General features: G+C 45.1%; 1 protein-coding gene across 2 annotated transcripts in view; it reads right to left on the bottom strand.

Moving 5' to 3' along the window:
- RERG (RAS like estrogen regulated growth inhibitor) overlaps positions 1–19,743 on the bottom strand; it is a 153,910-nt gene extending 134,167 nt beyond the window's left edge. The window contains exons 1-2 of one of the 2 annotated variants that reach the window (XM_061638512.1): positions 19,513–19,743; positions 5,084–5,262 (exon numbers count right to left, since the gene is read on the bottom strand). In XM_061638512.1, the coding sequence (XP_061494496.1) occupies positions 5,084–5,144 (61 nt within the window). In that variant the 5' untranslated portion in view covers positions 5,145–5,262; positions 19,513–19,743. Of the gene's footprint in view, positions 1–5,083; positions 5,263–19,069; positions 19,284–19,512 lie in introns of those variants that run through there. The other variant, XM_061638513.1, reaches the window with a different exon arrangement.
- Positions 19,744–21,361: the final 1,618 nt, after the last annotated feature.

Raw genomic sequence — 21,361 nt, 5'->3', positions numbered from 1 at the left:
AGGCGGCTTGAGTGCAGATGGAGACGAACTCCTGATGGATGCAATCATGCACTGGTAAGTGCTTATACCAAGTTGTATTTAGGGTCAGTGAGAGCGGCAAAAAAGCAATATTTTGCTGCCACTATTAAATCATCCATCTGCCGTCCAGCGGAGCTTTTTAAAATTGTCCGAGGACTATTACATTCTGGCCCTAGGGACATGGTAGAACCATCTGAAGCCCGCTGTAATGCATTTGCTAGACACTTCCAGGAAAAAATCTTTTGCATCCGCCGGGACTTGGACTCCAATGTTATAACAGTTGAATCAAAGGAGGTATCTGGAACACAGCCTTGTCCTGATTTATTGGATGAATTTCAGTTGGTGCAGCTTGAGGATGTTGACAAGGTGCTTGGACAGGTGCGTCCAACCACTTCTGTATTGGATCCTTGCCCCTCTTGGCTAATAAAAGCTAGCAGGGATGGAACAGCCGGCTGGGCCAGGGAAGTGATTAATGCCTCATTGCGAGAGGGAATGGTTCCTGACTGCCTAAAAGAGGCGGTAGTAAGACCGCTTCTGAAGAAATCTTCCCTGGACCCAGAAAACTTTAACAATTATAGGCCGGTAGCAAATGTTCCATTCTTGGGCAAGGTCCTGGAACAAGTGGTTGCGGACCAGCTCCAGACACTCTTGGGTGAGACCGATTATCTGGATCCATTTCAATCGGGTTTCAGGCCCGGGTTCGGCACAGAGACAGCCTTGGTCGCCCTGTACGATGACCTTTGTCGGGAGAAAGACAGGGGAAGTGTAACTCTGTTGATTCTCCTTGATTTATCTGCGGCCTTTGATACCATCGACTATGGTATCCTTCTGGGGAGACTCGCTGATCTGGGAGTTGGAGGTACTGGCTGGCAGTGGTTCTGCTCCTACTTGGCGGTCGGCTCCAGAAGGTAGTGCATGGGGAATATTGCTCGGCACCCTGGGCTCTCCAGTATGGAGTTCCGCAGGGGTCAGTTCTATCCCCCATGCTTTTTAACATCTACATGAAGCCACTAGGTGCGGTCATCAGGAGTTTTGGAGTGCGTTGTCATCAGTATGCTGATGACACGCAGCTCTACTTCTCCTTTTCGTCCTTTTCAGGTGAGGCTGTCAATGTGCTGAACCGGTGCCTGATCGCAACAATGGACTGGATGAGAGCTAACAAACTGAGGCTTAATCCAGACAAGACTGAAATGCTGCTAGTGGGTAGTTCTTCTGACCAGATGGTGGATGTTCATCCTGTCCTGGATGGGGTTGCACTCCCCCTGAAGGAGCAGGTTCGTAGTTTGGGCGTTTGGGCGTTCTTTTAGAACCGTCCTTGTCACTTGAGGCTCAGGTAGCCTCGGTGGCACGGAACGCTTTCTACCAACTTCGGTTGGTGGCCCAGCTACGTCCCTATCTGGATAGAGACCATCTCGCTTCAGTTGTTCATGCTCTGGTAACCTCTAAATTAGATTACTGTAATGCACTCTACGTGGGGCTGCCATTGAAGACGGTTCGGAAACTGCAGCTCGTGCAAAATGCAGTGGCCAGATTGTTAACAGGGGCCAGGTGGTCCGAACATATAACACTGATTCTGGCCCACTTGCACTGGCTGCCTATATGTTTCCGGGGCCGATTCAAGGTGCTGGTTTTAACCTATAAAGCCTTACACGGCCTGGGACCACAATACCTGATGGAACGTCTCTCTCAATACGAACCTACCCGTACACTTCGTTCAACATCGAAGGCCCTCCTCTGGGTGCCTACTCAGAGGGAAGCCCGGAGGATGGTAACCAGAAAAAGGGCTTCCTCAGTGGTGGCCCCCGAATTATGGAACGATCTCCCTGTGGAGGTATGACTGGCACCAACATTATTATCTTTTCGACGCCAGGTTAAAACATTCCTTTTCTCCCAGGCATTTTAATAAATTTAATAATTTAATTTTAACATTTTAACATTTTAACATCTCAACTTATTTTAGCATCTTAGTATGCTAGTATATTTGTATTTTAGTATGTTTAAATTGTTCTATAAGTGGTTTTAATTGTATTTTGTTGTCTTGCTTGTTGTGAACCGCCCAGAGAGCTTCGGCTATGGGGCGGTATAGAAATTTAATAAATAAATAAAATAAATAAATAAAAGAAACTCTACATCTCAGCACTGAGAAGACTGTAGCTCCTTGGAGCACACGGCACAACCCACTCAGAAGCTCCAAGAGGAATCATATACTACAGAGCATCCAAATGGCCAATGTGATTGTCACCACCACAACGAACGTGCTGTAGCCAATGTCAAGCATTCGCCAGTGAATGAAAAGGTTGATCTGACACATGGTGCATGAAGGTTCACTGGTAGATACGGCCAGGAATTTGTCAAGAGGCTTGAATCACTACTTAGATCAGGGGTAGGCAACATGGTGCCCTCCAGATGTTGTTGGACTACAGTGCCCATCATCCTTGACCATCAACCATGCTGGTTTGGGGCTGATGGGAGCTGCAATCCAACAGCTTCTGGAGGGCACCATTTCTGACTTGATGTGCTTGCACTCTAACCAACTTAAACCTTGATTTTCAACACTTTTCAAGGGAACATAGAGCTAGGGTATGCAATTAGGAGTTGTGCTGCCCTTGCAAGTATATACCACTTTAAACTGTAGGCAGGAGATTGCATGTCTTAATGATCAAACACTGTTGCACATAGAAAACATGCACATCAGGATGAAAGGCTCTAAACCAGCCTTCTCCCTGATGCACTAGCTTTTCGTTTTCAGGGAGGGTTTGCTTTTCAACTCGGGAGCATTCAGATAAGAAATGCCATCTCTGCGGCCTGAAGTGGTACAGTCTAGTAGCAGTTGTTCTTATAGCTTAGCTCTCAGCACCAAGTAACTCGAGCAAGTTCACACACATGGCAGGTTAAGGATAAGGTTTACAAGCCAGTGGGCCCATTGAGCTCCAGCCATATCCATTTTTTAGCAAACTGATCATGGTGAACAAGCCTAAGAAATCCACAGACGGCAGCTTCATATCCTTAATTCTGTTGTGCTGTGGGGTCACCAATAAACCAGCCAGCCTCTACTAGGACATACATATATACACTTAAACCATATATATACATATATACAACGAACCATCCAGAACGCGGTCTTGTCCTTATTTATTGGATGAGTTTCAGTCTGTACAGCTTGAGGATGTTGACAAGATCCTTGGACTGGTGCGGGCGACCACATCTGTTCTGGACCCTTACCCCTCTTGGCTGGTGAAAGCTGGCAGGACCGGAACCGCCGGCTGGGCCAAGGAGATAATAAACGCCTCTTTGAGAGAGGGAGTGGTCCCTGACTGCCTAATAGAGGCGGTAGTGAGACCGCTCCTGAAGAAATCCTCTTTGGACCCAGATAACCTGAACAACTATAGACCTGTGGCGAATGTTCCGTTCTTGGGCAAGGTACTGGAACGGGTGGTTGCCGGCCAGCTCCAGGGGCTCTTGGATGACACTGATTATCTTGATCCATTTCAATCTGGTTTTAGGCCCGGTTTTGGCACTGAAACAGCCTTGGTCGCCCTGTACGATGACCTTTGTCGGGAGAGGGACAGGGAGAGTGTGACTCTGTTGATTCTCCTTGATCTCTCAGCGGCTTTTGATACCATCGACCATGGTATCCTTCTGAGAAGACTCACGGAGTTGGGAGTTGGGGGTACTGCTTGGCAGTGGCTCCGCTCCTACTTGGTGGGTCGACACCAGAAGGTAATGCTTGGGGAACATTGCTCGATACCCTGGACTCTCCATTGTGGAGTCCCGCAGGGATCGGTACTGTCCCCCATGCTTTTCAACATCTACATGAAGCCGCTGGGTGCGGTCATCAGGAGTTTTGGGGTGCGTTGCCATCAGTACGCTGATGACACGCAGCTCTGTTTCTCCTTTTCATCCTCCTCAGGTGAGGCTGTTAACGTGCTAAACCGTTGCCTGGCCGCGATAATGGACTGGATGGGAGCTAACAGACTGAAGCTCAATCCAGACAAGACTGAGACGCTGTTGGTGAGTGCCTTCTCTGCTCAGATGGAGGATGTTCATCCTGTTCTTGATGGGGTTACACTCCCCTTGAAGGAACAGGTTCGTAGCTTGGGAGTTCTTTTCGATCCTTCCCTGTCTCTTGAGGCCCAGGTGGCCTCGGTGGCACGGAATGCTTTTTACCATCTTCGATTGGTAGCCCAGCTACGTCCCTATCTGGACAGTGACGACCTCGCTTCAGTTGTTCATGCTCTGGTAACTTCTAGATTGGACTACTGCAACGCGCTCTACGTGGGGCTGCCCTTGAAGACTGTTCGGAAACTACAGCTAGTCCAGAATGCAGCGGCCAGATTGTTGACGCGGACCAGAAGGTCTGCTCATATAACACCTGTTCTGGCCCGTCTGCACTGGCTTCCTATTTGTTTCCGGGCGAAATTCAAAGTGCTGGTTTTGACCTATAAAGCCTTACACGGCATGGGACCGCAATACCTGGTGGAGCGCCTCTCCCAATATGAAACTACCCGTACACTGCGCTCAACATCTAAGGCCCTCCTCCGAGTACCATCCCATCGAGAAGCTCGGAGGGTGGTGACTAGAACTAGGGCCTTTTCAGTAGTGGCCCCCGAACTGTGGAACAGTCTCCCTGATGAGGTGCGCCTGGCGCCGACGCTACTATCTTTTCGGCGCCAGGTGAAAACCTTTTTATACTCCCAGGCATTTTAAAGTGTATTTTAAACAGCATTTCCATATTTTGGATGTTGTTTGGTTCGTTATTGTTTGTTTGTTTTGTTTTTTGATTTACTGTATTTATTGTATTTATATATTGTGCTTGTTTTTATCTTTTTGTACACCGCCCAGAGAGCCTTCGGGCTTAGGGCGGTATATAAATTAAACTAACTAAATAAATAATAAATAAATAAAGCCCTGAGAGAGTTTTGTAAGTCCCCTTCCATTGCTCTGTCTCACTACTCGCCTGCATGGGGCCATTCTCTGCTTGCAAAAATACATCTTTTTTTTAAAAAAAAAAAAACAAGAACACACAAAGCAAAGCAAGGAACAAAGGAAGAGAAAACAGACATACCTGACTTCCCTACTCCAGCTCGGCCGAAGATGGCCAGCTTTACTTCTGCGCTCTTTGCCATGGTGAGGAAAAAATGGAGGCTGGCGGCAAGATCACTGGTTTACCCAAACTGGCACAAAGGGTGGATTTCCTAGTCTTTTCTTCAGCCTCACCGTGCCATTGTGATTGTCAAGCAGGGCCTAATGAGAAAAGACCCACCAAAGAAAATGAAAGAGGTGGTGAGAAAGAGGGGGGGGATTGTTGCCAGCTACTAACAAGGTCTCAGCAGACCATTCAGGTACACACTGCTTTTTAATGACCCACCTAAGAGCCTTTTGGTCAGATGCTGCCACCACATTATATACCTCGCAACCTAGAACCAATCTACACGGGGTGGTTCTCTCCGTTTAGGCAAAGGGGAAGGAGCAAACCTGTACGTTCAGAAGAATCACGAGCTGTAGCCAAGCAGAAGATCCCAGGTTCAAACCCCAGCATCTCCACGTAGGGCATGGGCAGACTCCCTGTCTGAAATCCCGGGGAGCCGCTGCCAATCAGTGTAGACCAAGGGTTCCCAAACTGTGGTCGGTGGACCAGCAGTGGTCCATGAGCTTCATTCAGGTGGTTGGCGGCATGTCTACATTAAATACTCCTGTTGGTTTTTAATTGCATTTCATCGCTTCTTTCATTTCTTAGATATTGTACTACGATTTGAATTCCATGGAATGCAAACTGTAATACAATGAAACACAGTGTAAGGCATAACAGAAGCAACAAAAACATGACTCAACTTCAAACAGCATCTAGCGCAGCACATGACAATTGCCACAGCAGACAGAAAAGTCATGAAGTGGTCCACCAAGGCCACTGGCAATTTTCAAGTGGTCCGTGGGAAAAAAGGTTTGGGAACCACTGGTGTTTAGTACTGAGCTAGATGGACCCAATGATCTGACTCGCTATAAGGCAGCTACCTAGGATCCTCTTCAGATCACAGGTGTGTGTGTGTGTGGGGGGGCAGAATTACCTTACTGGATGATCCCATATGGGGGGGGGAAACAGTTTGCACGCAGAAGATGCAAATATCATGTAGAAATCTTGGCAAGAACCCTGTTTCCTGTGATGCTAGCTTTCCTCCTTAGAAGAGTCCTGCTGGATCAAGCCAAAGGCCCATCTATTCACAGTGGCCAATTAGATACCAATGGGAAGCCCACAAGCAGGATCCGAGTACAACAGTGCTCTCCCCATTTGTAATTCCTGGCTACTGGTATTCAGAGCCACACTACCTCTGACAGTGGAGGAAGAACAAGTGGTTACATATAAGCATACAGACATGTACTTCCCTTAGCTTAAATTTGGAAGTGGAATGATCCCAGGAGGGCCATGTTACAAGAATCTCTTGGGCGTATAATAAAGCTCTAAAGGTGCCCAGGATCAAAACAGGAGAGGGTCTCTCTCCTATGCCTTATTGCCGAGAAGCTGCCACAACTCTCCTCCCAGGAGAACTACTAAAGGCACAAGCTTTGACCCACTATGCAGTTTAGCAAACTCAAAGAGGATCAAAGTCCCTACAATGTCTGGCCCCATCTGGACAGTGACGACCTCACCTCAGTCGTTCATGCTCTGGTAACTTCTAGATTGGACTACTGCAATGCGCTCTATGTTGGGCTGCCCTTGAAGACAGTTCGGAAACTACAGTTAGTCCAGAATGCAGCGGCCAGATTGTTGACGTGGACAAGAAGGTCCGCTCATATCACACCTGTTCTGGCTCGTCTGCACTGGCTTCCTATTTGTTTCCGGGCGAAATTCAAAGTGCTGGTTTTGACCTATAAAGCCTTACACGGGATGGGACCGCAATACCTGGTGGAGCGCCTCTCCCAATATGAAACTACCCGTACACTGCGCTCAACATCTAAGGCCCTCCTCCGAGTACCATCCCATCGAGAAGCTTGGAGGGTGGTGACTAGAAATAGGGCCTTTTCGGTTGTGGCTCCCAAACTGTGGAATGGTCTCCCCGATGAGGTGCACCTGGCGCCAACGCTGCTATCTTTTCGGCGCCAGGTGAAAACCTTTTTATATTCCCAGGCATTTTAATGCGTATTAGTATATGTATTTGATGTATTTTGCTACTGTTTGATTATTTTGTTTACCTTTGTTGGTTTGATTTTATTGTATTATTGTATTTATATATTTTGATTACTTTATTGTATGTACACCGCCCAGAGAGCCCTTGGGCTTAGGGCGGTATATAAATTAAATTAAATAAATAAATAAATAAATAAATCCCCTTCTTGGGTGTTGCAAAACTTGCAGAAAACTAAAGCCCAGCTTTGCAATGCCCTTAACCCTTTCCCGAAATTGAAGGAGGCAACCTGGCAAAATTCTAGCTTCCAAACCTGTGCGTCAATAACAACACTGTATACCTGGAGGGATTCACTCCTGTACAGCCCCACCTCACACAAACACATTTACTAGAGTGAACACACTGAACATCATAATGCCATGTGCTGTTGCATGAAGCAGCGAACACAGATCAAGTACCAAGATCTCCATGATTGCCTTAATGGGACAATCTGCTTTGCATCAGCACCATAGCCACATCACCCTTCAAGCCTTGATACAACAGCAGAAGCAATTGGTACTACTCCATGTGCATTTCCCCCCAATTCCTGTGAAGTTCAGTTCAGCACAGAGACATGGTGAGGCAAAGTGGATGGAGGGGTGGAGCTTCCAGCAGCCCATGGTAAGGAATCCACAGGGTAAGAATCAACAACAAGTAGCTCTATTCGGTCCAATCTCCCACCCAGCTCTCAGCATAACCCCCAATCCTAAGCACTTTCCCTTGTGCTCTTCAGTCACTTTTAACTAAAACACAGTCAAAGGCCTCTTCTGCTCCCCCTTCCCTGTACATGGATCAGAGCTTTTGTCAGAGCCCATTCCTTGCTATTAGGAATTGGTGAGGAATTTGTTTCAGTTCGCAGTTAAAGCCAAATTTATCAAACTTGCTCTTTCTGGAACATCATGAGAACCAAAACAAAGCCATCCTTCAAAATTCACACTTATCCAAATTCTCCAACTAAGCAATGTTTGCAAAAATGCATATATTAGGGGAAAGTCCGCATAAAAATGAATAGCAAAAAACATACAACAATGCATTCTGTCAGGAGAAATTGCAAAAATGTGTCCCTTAGTCACGAGTGCATACAAAAACCTGTTTAGTAGGAGAAAATCTCACTAAAATGCTAGAGAATTTTCATGAGTTTTTTTTAAAAAAATTGAAGATTACTGCAAAAATGTGGAGAACTGATTTAAGATTGGAAAAATGAGAAACTGAGAGAAACAGAAATTGACAGATCCTTCCATTCTTACTTACTATGCATGTCAGATAGTCACTCCAAAACAGAAGCATAGAGCACACAGTGTCAAATACACCCTTTTTCTGTGACTCAAAGAAGGTGCATAGTCAGGAGAGAGCTCTGCCCAAGCCTCTATTACGTTCATGAGAAAGGGCTTAAGGAGCCCTTTGCTTGATGGATAATAAGCATCTGCTGCCGTTCACATCGGAGAGGAAGGGGTAAAAGAGGCTTTTGCCCATATCTCTGATTATGCAGGGTTTCAGCAGAGCTAATATTGCTATCAGCAGGGCAACCTTTGATCATTTCTAAGTATGGCCCTTGCTAAAAAATGAGTTGCCACTCCAGATTTGGACCATTTTGAGGATAAAACTCATGAATTCCTGTATTTAGGGGGCTATATTTTAGGATGTTGGAAGCTGCCTTATACTAAGTCAGACCATTGGTTCATCTGGCTCGATATAGTCTACAGTGACTGGCAGAAGTTCTCCAGGATTTCAGGCAGGAAGTCTCTCCTAGTCCTACCTGGAGATGCTGGGAATTGAACCTGGGACCTTTTGCATGCAAGACAGATTCTCTACCACTGAGCTACTACCCTTCCCTTTTCAACAGCAAGAACGGGGGGTGCTCTGTAGCTCTATCTTGTATGCCTAACAGAGGATGTCAATTTCCTATGTTTGGAAAAACTAGTTGTCAGTTAATTGCTACCATAAGACATACACCCGCCGAATAAAGACTGAACATCCTTCAACATATTCAGCTTGTAGTCCTGCTATTCACAAAAAAGTCCCATTTCCTCCCATTGTTAACCCAGCCAAGATAGCTTCAGTTATTATCACCAGCTGCTGGCCTTGACAACTAGCTTTCGATATATGTTTTTATGTTTCTGAATGTATGAAAAACCCATTTACGCCTTCGCAGAGAGCCGGCTCCCCACAGTTTACAGTAACCCCTTTTATTAGTCAGCAGGAAATACTTTAAAAGCAACGCCAATTGGAAAATGTATGTTTCTTGACATTTTCCCCTAAACAAAACTCTGTGCTAAAAGTACACAGAAGCCCTTTGTATAACCTGCATCAGAAGCAGAGTTGAGCATTGCTGGTAATGGTATACTTGAAAAGGTGTTTTATTAAAGGACACACAAAGGTCTTTGCCATCCCACCCAAGCCTGCTCCACTCATCCACTTGCTGGAGAAGTTCTTAACCAGAAATGCTAAGGGATGGAAGGGATAGTTGCTGATCTCCTCACTAGGGTTGCCAGGTTCATGGCCTGAGACTGATCCTGTATCTTTAGGAGAAGAAAAAGTCAGCCAAGTGCAGGTGTTCTTGCAACACTGTAATAGGAAAAACCACAAGGTGGAATTCTCCCTTCCCCCTGCATAACTTTTAAAGATACAGAAGACCTCTTGGAGGCTGCAACCAAGAGGTCTTCTGTATCTTTAAAAGTTGTGCAAGGGGAAGGGAGAATTCCACCTTGTGGTTTTTCCCATTACAGTGTTGCAAGAACACCTGCACTTGGCTGACTTTCTCTTCTCCTAAAGATACAGGATCAGCCTCAGGCCATGAACCTGGCAACCCTACTCCTCACCCTTCCCAAATGTGTGCCTCATGAACAGACCTCAGAAAAGCATGAGATGGTAGCCTCTAATAACTATAAGGAGAGGTGTGGTCACATTTTGTAAGAGGATAAGAGTAATATTCCTTCACACAGAGACACTTTGTCAAAATCAAAGGCTCCTCCAGATGTCCTTTTTATTGAGTATTTATGAATATTTGTCTTCATGATGGTATCATGATGGGTGACCATGGGCTAGTCATTGCTTCTCAGCCTACCTCACAGGGTTGTTGTAGGGATTAAATGAGGAGGATGAGAAGTAGTAAGAAGGGGGCAATGTGACTCCACAAAAAGCTTAGAGATGACCTGAAAAGAAAAAAAGGACACATACAGGAAGTGGAAGGAAGGCCAGGCCACAAAGGAAGAATACAGACAGTTGGCAAGTAATTGCAGGGATGGCATCAGGAAGGCTAAAGCCGAGGATGAGCTGAGGTAGCAAGAGATGCCAAAAGCAACAAAAAAGCTTTCTTCAGGTACATGCATAGTAACAGACAGAGAAAAGAAATGGTGGTACCAGGGCTCAGTCCTGGGGCCCAGTGCTCTTCAACATTTTTATTAATGACTTGGATGAGGAGGTGCAGGGAATGCTTATCAGATTTGCAGATGATACAAAATTGGGAGGGATAGCTAATAACATAGAGGACAGAAACAAAATTCAAAGTGATCTTGATAGGCTGAAGCATTGGGCTGAAAACAGAATGAAATTTAACAGGGATAAGTGCAAAGTTCTACACCTAGGGGAAAAACCCAAATGTACAGTTATAAGATGGGGGATACTTGGCTCAGCAATACTGCATGCAAGAAGGATCTTAGAATTGCTGTTGATCACAAGCTGAATATGAGCCAACAGTGTGATGTAGCTGCAAAAAAGGCAAATGCTACTTTAGGCTGCATTAACAGAAGTATGGTTTCCAAATCGTGTGAAGGATACTTCCCCACTATTCAGCACTGGTTAGGCCTCATCTTCAGTACTGGATCCAGGTCTGGACACTGCACTTTATGAAGCATGCAGACAAACTAGAACAGGTTCAGAGGAGGGCAACGAGGATGATCAGGGGACTAGAAACAAAGCCTCATGTGGAGACACCAAAAGAACTGGGCACATTTAGCCTTGGGAAGAGTTGGGGAGATATGATAGTAATCTTCAAGTACTTGAAAGGATCTTCTCAATCATCCCAGAGGCAAGACACAGACTAATGGGCTCAAGTTAATGGAAGCCAGACTCAGCTGAACATCAGGAAAAACTTCCTAACTCTTAGAGCTGTATGACAATACCGGAGGCATTCAAGAGGCAGCTGGACAACCATCTGTTAGGTACTCTTTAAATTGGATTAAGCATTGAGCAGGGGGTTGGTCTCAATGGCCTTACGGGCCCTTCCAACTCTACTATTTTATGGTTCTGTGGACCCAGAATCAGTTTACTCATGAGTAAGCAATCCCTGATACTCCTTCACTGTCAGCAGCTGTAGGCAGGGTGTCGTTTAGAAGGTCAGAGTGTGTAAGGCTTACCTTTTGAGCCTTCCAGTTGCTGGAAATACAGGTCTCTAGCTCCCTGTTACTAGTTCCTTGCTCTAATTACTTCTCCTTGTTCTCCTTATTTCCCTCAGAGAGCTATAATTGCTAGAGTGGTTTATTAATCCCCTGTCCCAGGAAACTCTGAAAACTGTAGCTCTGTGAGGGGAATAGGTGTCTCCTAACAACTCTCAGCACCCTTAAACTACAGTTCTCAGAATTCTTTGGGGGATGCAATGACTGTTTAAAGTAGTATGATACTACTTTAAATGCATTGTAGCAGATGGGGCCTGACGTGAGGGCTGGCAGCTGGACATGTGAAATGCCTCCACGGAAAAGTGTTTTGCTTGGGAGGTAATGCAAGGCACTTGTAATGTTCTTCCACTAATGCAGAATTTAGTCCTCAGTGCCAAGTTATTTCACTAAACTTTGATTTACTTCACTTTTAGTAAGTTTCTAATACTGCTCCCTCTTTAATTTATTAGATTGGCATGCTACTACTACTACTACTACTAATAATGATAATACTAATACTACTAATAGAAGATCCCAACTTTGCTTGGAACAGAATTTTTATTTTTTATTTTTAAGTATAAAATATACATAGCTGGGTCCTAGGGTTGCCAGGTTCAGGGCCTGAGACTGATCCTGTATCTTTAGGAGAAGAGAAAATCAGCCAAGTGCAGGTGTTCTTCCAACACTGCAATGGGAAAAACCACAAGGTGGAATTCTCCTTTCTCCCTGCACAACTTTTAAAGATGCAGAAGACCTCTTGGAGGCTGGGCCGGGCAACCAAGAGGTCTTTTGTATCTTTAAAAGTTGCGCAGGGGGAAGGGAGAATTCCACCTTGTGGTTTTTCCCATTACAGGGTTGCAAGAACACCTGCACTTGACTGACTTTCTCTTTTCCTAAAGTTACAGGATCAGTCTCAGGCCATGAACCTGGCAACCCTATTGGGCCCTGATATCCTAAAGTAGTACTTTGATCCAGGAGTTTGCAATCCAACAACATGTTGGCCATGATCCAATACAGTTAAGCCCAAAGAAATAAACTGGCTTAAGCATGTTTTTTGGAGCTGATGTCTCCAAAAAGCCTTTGGGTCTCTTTTTAATTATGACATTGTTTTAGATCTATCTTATTGGCTCAGGGGTATTTATAATAAAGAGAAAGAGGGGGAATCTGCTAACGGTTTCAATAGACTAAAAGTCAGCTTATAACAATAAAGTAAAAACAAACCAACCCCCTGCTTGCTGAAAATGTTGCCCCAGTGTACAACAGCTGTGAAAAAAGGCAAATTCTATGTTAGAGGTCATTAGGGAAGGGACTGAAAATAAAACTGCCAATATGATTATTGTTAGTACTTATTAGACTCATCTGTTGCATGTTGCCCAAAAGTCTCCAAGCAACTTACAACACATTAAAAACATAAATATAAACACATAATACCATAAAAACAGAACAAATAACCCCACAAGAATACTGCCATTATACAAATCTATGGTGCAACTACAATTGGAATACTGTGTGCATTTTTATTTATTAAATGTGTATCCCACCCTTCATGCCAAAGGTGAGTAATAGGGAACATGACAGACGTTTATAAAATTATGCATAGCAGGGAGAAAGTAGATAGGCCTTTCTCATAAGACTAGACCCCAGGGTCATCCAATGAAGCTGAATTGTGATGAGAGGCTCAAGACAGACAAAAGGAAATGTTTATTTACTCGACGCACAGTTAAACTATGAAATTCACTGCCACAAGATGTGATAGCTACTGACACGGATTGTTTTAAAAGGGGATTAGACTAACCAACAGAAAAGTAGGCTATCAATGGCTAGTACTCCTATAGCTATATATTATCTTCAGTATCAGAGGCAGACTGAGAGGACTTGCACTCAGATCCTGCTAGTGAGCATCATCTGGTTGGCCACTGTAGGAAAAGGATGCTAGACTAGGCAGTCCTTTGGCGTTATCCAGCAGGGCTCTTCTTATAAACGTATGCTTATCACAAGTCACCAAAGATCTACCACAATAAACATATTGTACATTCCACCACCATCACCCCACCTCTGAAAGTGGTCAAGTTCCAGTTCCAGAGGCTTTCCAAAGCTGGAGGGCAATCATCCAGAAGACCTGGAAGAGAATCTCTTTATTCATTGCATCTTGTGGATTTTTATACCTTTTTATATGCCTGGAGAAAAGTCAAAGAAATCTGCACGCCGATATTTTTGCAAGGATATATTTCCCAACACCCATTTCTTGGCAAAGGTGGTAGAGAAGGTGGTTGCAGAGCAACTGCAGGTATTCCTGGATGAGACTGATTATCTAGATCCATCATAATCTGGTTCTGACCTGGTTTCGGAACAGAATCAGCCTTGGTCGCCCTGATGGATATTCTTTATTGTGAGAGAGACAGGGGCAGCGCGACCCTATTACTTCTGCTCAGTCTCTGAATGGCGTTTGATACTGTTGACAAAGGTATCCTCCTGGAACGACTCAGTGGGATGGCACTATACGACAGTGGTTCCACTCGTACCTTCAGGACCACATCCAGAAAGTAGCACTGCGCGAATGTTCCTCGGTCCCTTGGCACTTGTGCTATGGGGTCCCACAGGGTACTATTCTCTCCCCAGTGCTATTTAACATCCATATGAAGCCACTGGGAGCGGTCATTAGGAGTTTTGGAACAAGGTGTCGGCAGTATGCTAATGACACACAGTTCTATTTTCCCACATCTGGATCAGTGTCAGAAGACTGTAGTGGCCTGGATGAGGGCCAATAAACTGTGCTTGAATCCTGAGAAGACAGAGGCTCTTTGGGTAGGTGGTTTCCATGTACAGGAGACAGCCAAGTCACCTGTTCTGGATGGGGTTGCACTCCCTCTGAAGGAGCAGGTCCATAGCTTAGGGGTACTCCTGGATTCATCTTTGTCGCTAGAGTCCCAGATATCCTCTGTGGGTAGAAGTGCTTTTTGCCAGCCTTGTCTGGTTCATCAGCTACAGCCATTCCTGGAAAGCAATAGCCTGACCACTGTAGCCTATGTATTGGTAACCTCAAGGATGGATTATTGCAATGCACTCTAGGTGGGGCTGCTCTTGGCCCTAGTTCGGAAAGTTCAGTTGGTGCAAAATGCAGCGGCCAGACTGCAGATGGGAGCACATGGCCAACAACATGTGACAACACTCTTAAAACATCTGCACTGGCTGCCCACTGACTACCAAGCCAGGTTCAAGGTCCTTGTTTTAATTTTAAAAGCCCAGAACAACTTATATATCAGCTCACTGAGATCATCTGCAGGAGCAACTCTGATCATCCCCTGACTTGGCGAAGCTCATTTAACATCACCATGAAATTGAGCCTTCAGTGTCATTGGCCCAGTTCTCTGGAACGGTCTGCCAACAGAGATTAAGCAGGTGCCTTCCATTTTAACTTTTAAATGCCTGCTGAAAAATTTTCTGTTTTGCCAGGCTTATTCAGGTATTTATTTAATCTATATGCAGAACATATCATACGGAAAGCGGGATTGGACCAAGATGGAGGTGTGAAAATTGGTGGGAGAAATATCAATAATTTAAGATATGCAAATGATACCATACTACTAGCAGAAACCAGTAATGATTCAAAACGAATGCTGATGAAAGTTAAAGAGGAAAGCACAAAAGCAGGACTACAGGTGAATGTCAAGAAGACTAAAGTGATGACAACAGAAGATTTATGTAACATTAAAGTTGATAACGAGGACATTGAACTTGTCAAGGATACTTTGGCACAGTCATTAGCCAAAATGGAGACAATAAGAAGAAGGCTAGGAGTGGGGAGGGCCACTATGAGAGAACTAGAAAAGGTCCTCAAATGCAAAGATGTATCACTGAACACTAAAGTCAGGATCATTCAGACCATGGTATTCCTGATCTCTATGTATGGATGTGAAAGTTGAACAGTGAAAAAAGTAGGTAAGAGAAAAATCTACTCATTTGAAATGTGGTGTTGGAGGAGAGCTTTGCGCATACCATGGACTGCGAAAAGGATAAATAATTGGGTGTTAGAACAAATTAAACCAGAACTATCATTAGAAGCTAAAATGATGGAACTGAGGCTATCATACTTTGGACACATCATGAGAAGACATGATTCACTACAAAAGACCATAATGCTGGGAAAAACAGAAGGGAGTAGAAAAAGAGGAAGGCCAAACAAGAGAAGGATTGATTCCATAAAGGAAGCCACAGACCTTAACTTACTGAACAGGGTGGTTCATGACAGATGCTATTGGAGGTCACCGATTCATAAGGTCACCATAAGTCGTAATTGACTTGAAGACACGTAACAACAACAACATCATGCAGGTAATTAAGAAGATGTTTTTGCAATAGTTAACATCTGTTTTTACTGTATTTTAGTGGTTTTTACTTTATGGGTTTTCTTTCTTTTTTAAGAACTTGTAAACCACTTTGATGCTTTTAAATGAAACAGTGGTATACAAATATAGTTAAAATAAATAAGGAAACAAAAAAATGAAGCAGAGGAGGTAATACTATGATATGTACAAAAGGAGCTAGGCTTGAGTCCTTGAGCCTTACAAAAGTGAAAGCAAAATCTGAGGAGGGACTCTGTGAAAGTCAAAAGCTTGCAGCTCTTCCCACGTCCTAGAGCTGGTCTAGTAAGCGATAATATGGCAGTGCATAATTTATGTTTAGAGTACAGTGTCTTCTTCCAGAGAGTCTGATATTTTCATGCTAAATAAAATGAACCAGGAACTTTCACCCGTCCTTGCAAAGCTATTTTTAAAAGCCATACATACATGAAACCGACTTACACATTTATTTCCTCTCCCAGCTTCTATGCCTATTTGTTTCTTTGACACAGTTAGGACATCAGAGAAACACAACACTGATGAGGTCTCATGATGGAGGTAATTGTGATTTACCTTTTTATTTTTCAACCTACCCTATCCCACCTCATTCCAGACAGTAAATTAGGAATGAGCAGCTAGCAATCCCTTTTATAAATCTGCTCCACCAATTACTATCACCTCAAAGGTAAAAGAAGAGTGTGCATGAGCAATCCCCGGACCTTGGTAGGAAACTATGACATAGCAGCGGGCATAAAATTAAAAAGGTGGCGTTGCTGTTCAGGGTTTATTTTAGAGCCAGAACTTTGCCTAAATGGTGGGTGTGGGAAGGGCCATAGCCCAGAGGCAAAGCATCTGCCTTGCATGCAGGAGGTTCCAAGTCCAATCTCTGGCATCTCCCGGTAAGGTTGGGAGAGACTCCTGCCTGAAACCCTGGACTGAGCTGCTGCCAGTCAGTGTAGACAATACTGACCTAGATGGACCAATGGTTTGACTCAGAATAAGGCAGCTTCCTATGATGTATTCTTGTTTAAACCCTATATTATGGTTTCTCCTTTGTTCACCTCCTTCAGTTCCTTTCCTGAAAATAAGGCAAGACAGAAGGATTTTTTTTCTCCTTCTAAAATAAAAATAATTATTTTCAGTGCCACAAGGCTCATCCAGGAAGCATATGAAATGAGGATGGAGATTGGACCTTCAAGCATGTGCAGGGTGCCTTTCTCACAGTACTGAGTTAACCACAGACAATCCCCAAATATCTACATTTGGCAGTGGGAGGGCTTGCAATAAGAGCATATGGCTTCAAAGCAGTCTTGACCGCCAAACACTTTTCTTTACTCAATTAAGTTCTGGACAAGGTTTTGGTGATGGAAACAAACAAAGTGAGTTTGGGGGGAAAAGTACTCCTGAGCATATGCAGAGTACCTGCTCTTGATCATTTATTTATAACCCACCTTTACTCCAAAGAGTTCAGGGCAGCATATGTAGTTCTCCTCTCCCTCCTTTTATCTTCACAATAACCCTGTGAGGTAGGCGATATGTTCAGAGAAGGGGACTGGCTCCAAGTCACCCAGTGAGTTTTATAGCTGCTGTGGAGATTTAAACCTCAGGGCCCCTCCAGACAGCCTTTTTATTGTGCATCCATAACAGTTTGTGCTCATGATGTTACCAGGATGGTTATACGGGTTCCCACTTTCAAGACTGTTTGCACCTGCAAAGTTTTGGGGTGGACGTACTGCCTCGTTTCCCATCAGCGTATGTCCCATAACTTGGTGAGATCCCGTAACTTTTGTTCTGGTTTCTTTTTTGTCCTGCAATTGTTGCACTATGGGGCAAGAACGCCCCTTCAGAGAGCAGCAGCGCAGGAACATTAAGGGAAACACTGCAATACAACTAATAAAGCAGAATGATGTGTGGATGATCCAGAATCAATCCACCGCAATTACTACATCGATGATAGGTTGCAGAATACACCCACAAAAAACTCCCCAGCAACTTGGAGGGTAGGGACAGGCAAGAAATTTGATTCAGTTCGTATTTTAAGCCAAGTCTATCAAATTCACTTTCCAAAACAATATGAGCACCAAAACACAACCATCCTTCGAAATCTGCACTTATTCAGATTTTGCAATGCAATGAACCACTGTTCACCTTCTGAACGATTCACTAGACCAGTTGGTTCACTATGACTTGACAAAGGGATTTCATTGCCTGCAAGCAAGACTCATACATACAGCAATCTATGTTCTGTTTAGGGGTGGGCAAGAAATTCGATTCAGTTTGCATTTCAAGTCAAATCTTTCAGATTCCACTTTCCAAAAGAGTAGGAGAACTGACACACACCATCCTCCGAAGTTTGCACTTGTTCAAATTTTGTAATGCAGTTTGCCAACTGAACAATGCTTACAAAAATGCCTATGTTAGGGGAAAGTGCGGATCAAAATGAAGATACGAGTGAAAATAACATACAAAAATGCATTTATGGTGACAATTTGCTTGCAAAAATGCGTACATTAGTCAAAAACTGCCTACAAAAATATATTAGGAGAAATTTGCGTTAAAATGATGGAAAATTTTCATGATGGTTTTGTGTTGTTGTTTTTAAAAATAGCAAATTCCTGCAGAAATGTGGAGAACTGAATTTAAAATTGGAAAAATGAGAAAGGGGGAGAACCGAAACTGATATATCTTTTCATCCCGACTAGAGGCACCTTCAGTCTCCCCAGTCCTGGCAGCCCAACCATTACGCCATGTAAACAGCAACACAGCCTGTGGAAAAAGTTCCTAGGATTAAGAAGGCAAGATTCCTTTACAGCCTGGGCAGCTCTGCTCTGAGAATCAGCCGCACAAGCAACAGATGAGTGAGATCCTTTGTTAAATCTTGGGGGGGGGGAAGAATACTGTGGCAATATATAGACTCAAAGAAGGACAAGCTTTGGTGGATGTCTGCCCACTACCTCAGATCCTAGAAAGCTTCTGCTGCAATAAATATAACGGTCTCTAAGGTGCCAGGAGAAGACTCTCTCTGGCCAAACAGGCTCATCCGAAGCCAATCTCCTTGGAATCAGCTTCCTGAACCTGTACCACGGGGGGGGGCAAAGATTCAAACTATACACACACCCACACACAAAACACGTTCCCTTCCTTGCCTCCTGAGAGGCGCCAACCCTGCATTCCTTACCTGGGAGTAAGTCCCACTGAACTCAGTAGGACTTCCTTCCGAGAAGACATGATGAGAACTGCACTTTTGTCAGTTTCGTTGCAAAAAGCCACCCGCTCCAGGATGGAGTGAGGAGGAGAGACACCCCGGAAAGTGAACCTCTGCCTTTCACACCCACCCCCGTCATTTTCTAGCTGACAATCCTAGGGGAACCCTTTCCCCTCTTCTTCCAGGAGAAGGGCGAAACAGATTTTTTTGAAAACAGATCCCCCGCCTAAGAGCCAAGCGATCTGCAATCTTGTTGGGGCTGCACTTTGTGTGTGTGTGTGTGTGCGTGCGGCGACCTTTTGCCGCAGCGATCGCTCCTCGCTGGAAGCATGCTCCGAACGCACACGCAGACAGCCCCGTTGGCTCATCTCTGCGACGCGGGCGCCCCACATCTTTCTGCCGACGGATCAACTCACCTCGCTCACCCTCTGCTTCGGGAGGCGGCACTCGCGAGTCTCTATCCACCTCCTCAAGCGGCAGTCCCGGCTCAGGGATGCAACCTTAGCAGCGGAGCCATGGGGGGAGGGTGTCTCCTGAAGCGGTACCCTTCCTCCACAGTCTGCTAGCAGCAGACACTGCAAAATAAATAAATAAATAACATTAGAGGGCTGTTTCGCCGCGATCCAGACCAGCTCAACGCGGCTCTTCTTGCCGGCGACGCTGTGATAGCGGCAAGCACGCGGCCTTTTTAAAAGAGGAAGCTCTGGGGCGCCCCCGGCAGGCCATCGGGCTTCAAGGCAGATCGCGGACTGCAGGGAAAAAAATGCGCCAGACCCTGGGAATCGGCGAGGGCGGATTATTTTCCTAGCGCGCAGATTTCGTACCTGGAGACCTCACGATCCAGAGTTCGGAGCAATTCCCCTAGGAAGAAGGGTTACAGCATTTGGGGCTTGTTAGTTTCGAGAAAAGGCGAACAAGTGGGGAGCATGATAGAAGTATATAAAATGATGCATGGTATGAAGAAAATGCATAGAGAAAAGTCCCCCCCCCTCTGCTAATGGTGAGCCGGGGCCATTTCACAGAGCTGAATGTTGGGAGATGCAGGACAGACAAAAAGAAGCACTTCTTCTGGAAATCGCTCCCACAAAAGGCAGTGATGGCCACCAAACTGGACGGCTTTCAAAGAAGATTAGACAAATTAATGAAGGAAAAAGCTGTCAATGGCTACTAGCCACAATGGCTATGTTCTGCCTCCCCTGTCAGAGGGATCATTTCTTTATTTATGTACAGGGATGTAGTCGTTCAGGGTCAGGGGGGGTCTGAGACCCCTTACTTTTTTGGAAGCGGGGTCCCAGCCAGGTCCCCATGTCTCCATCGACCTACAAGCCAATCAGTATGACAGGGGAGTGAGTTAGCCACTGACAACAATATTCTATCTAGCATGTTTCCTTGTGCTTTCCTGCTGATTGGAGCCAATCGGAGTGAAAAGAGGAGAGTAGGTCATAGAGAAGACTCTTCTCAGTAGCTAACACACTCCCTTTTCACCCTAATTGGCTCCTAGGTCATCTGCTGTTATAGGAAAAGGCATGCGCAAGAAGGACTGAGGAGTGTGGAGATGACAATGGACAACAAGTGAGCAGGTTAGGAGTGTGGCTGTGAGGGGGCGTGGCATGACTACCACAAGGGACCCTGCACTTCTGAATTTGCCAGGACACTACTGTTTATGTATTACATTTATATCCCACCTTTCCTCCAAGGAGCTCAAGGTAGTGTACATGGTTCTCTTCTCCCCCTTTTATCCTCACAACAACCCTGTGAGGTAGGTTAGGTTGAGAGGCAGTGACTGGCCCAAGGTCACCAAGTGAGCTTCATGACTGGCCCAAGGTCACCAGGTGAGCTTCATGAGGATTTGAACCCTGGTCTCCCAGGTCATAGTCCAACACATTACACCACACTGGCTTTTATGCCTCTGAATGGCATTTGCTGGGAACCGTAAGTGGGGAGGGTGCTGCTGTTCTCCGGTCCTGCTTGTGGAGCTTCCATAGGCATCTGTCTGGCCACTGTGATGATAGAACTAGAGGGTTCAAATCACTAAAATCTATGACTTGAGGATAAAGGAGGAAAAACAAAACTTTTCTTAGGTTCTTATGTTTTTGTGCAGTTCTGCATATGGTGGTAGGTGCTAGGCTGTTTCTTAGGCCTGGCGCCAGCCGGTGGCCAGGTTGGGCACTGGCCAAGAGCCCATGTTGCTGGCTGAGGGTCCCTGCTACTAACCAAGGGCCCCTATGACTAGGAGGGAGCTCTTGCTCCATGACCCCGACCAGC

Source organism: Rhineura floridana, chromosome 8 (genome assembly GCF_030035675.1).
Source record: "Rhineura floridana isolate rRhiFlo1 chromosome 8, rRhiFlo1.hap2, whole genome shotgun sequence".
Classification (NCBI taxonomy): Eukaryota; Metazoa; Chordata; class Lepidosauria; order Squamata; family Rhineuridae; genus Rhineura; species Rhineura floridana.
The sequence above is the reverse complement of the archived record's forward strand: the minus strand, read 5'-3'. Positions and strand labels throughout refer to the sequence as shown.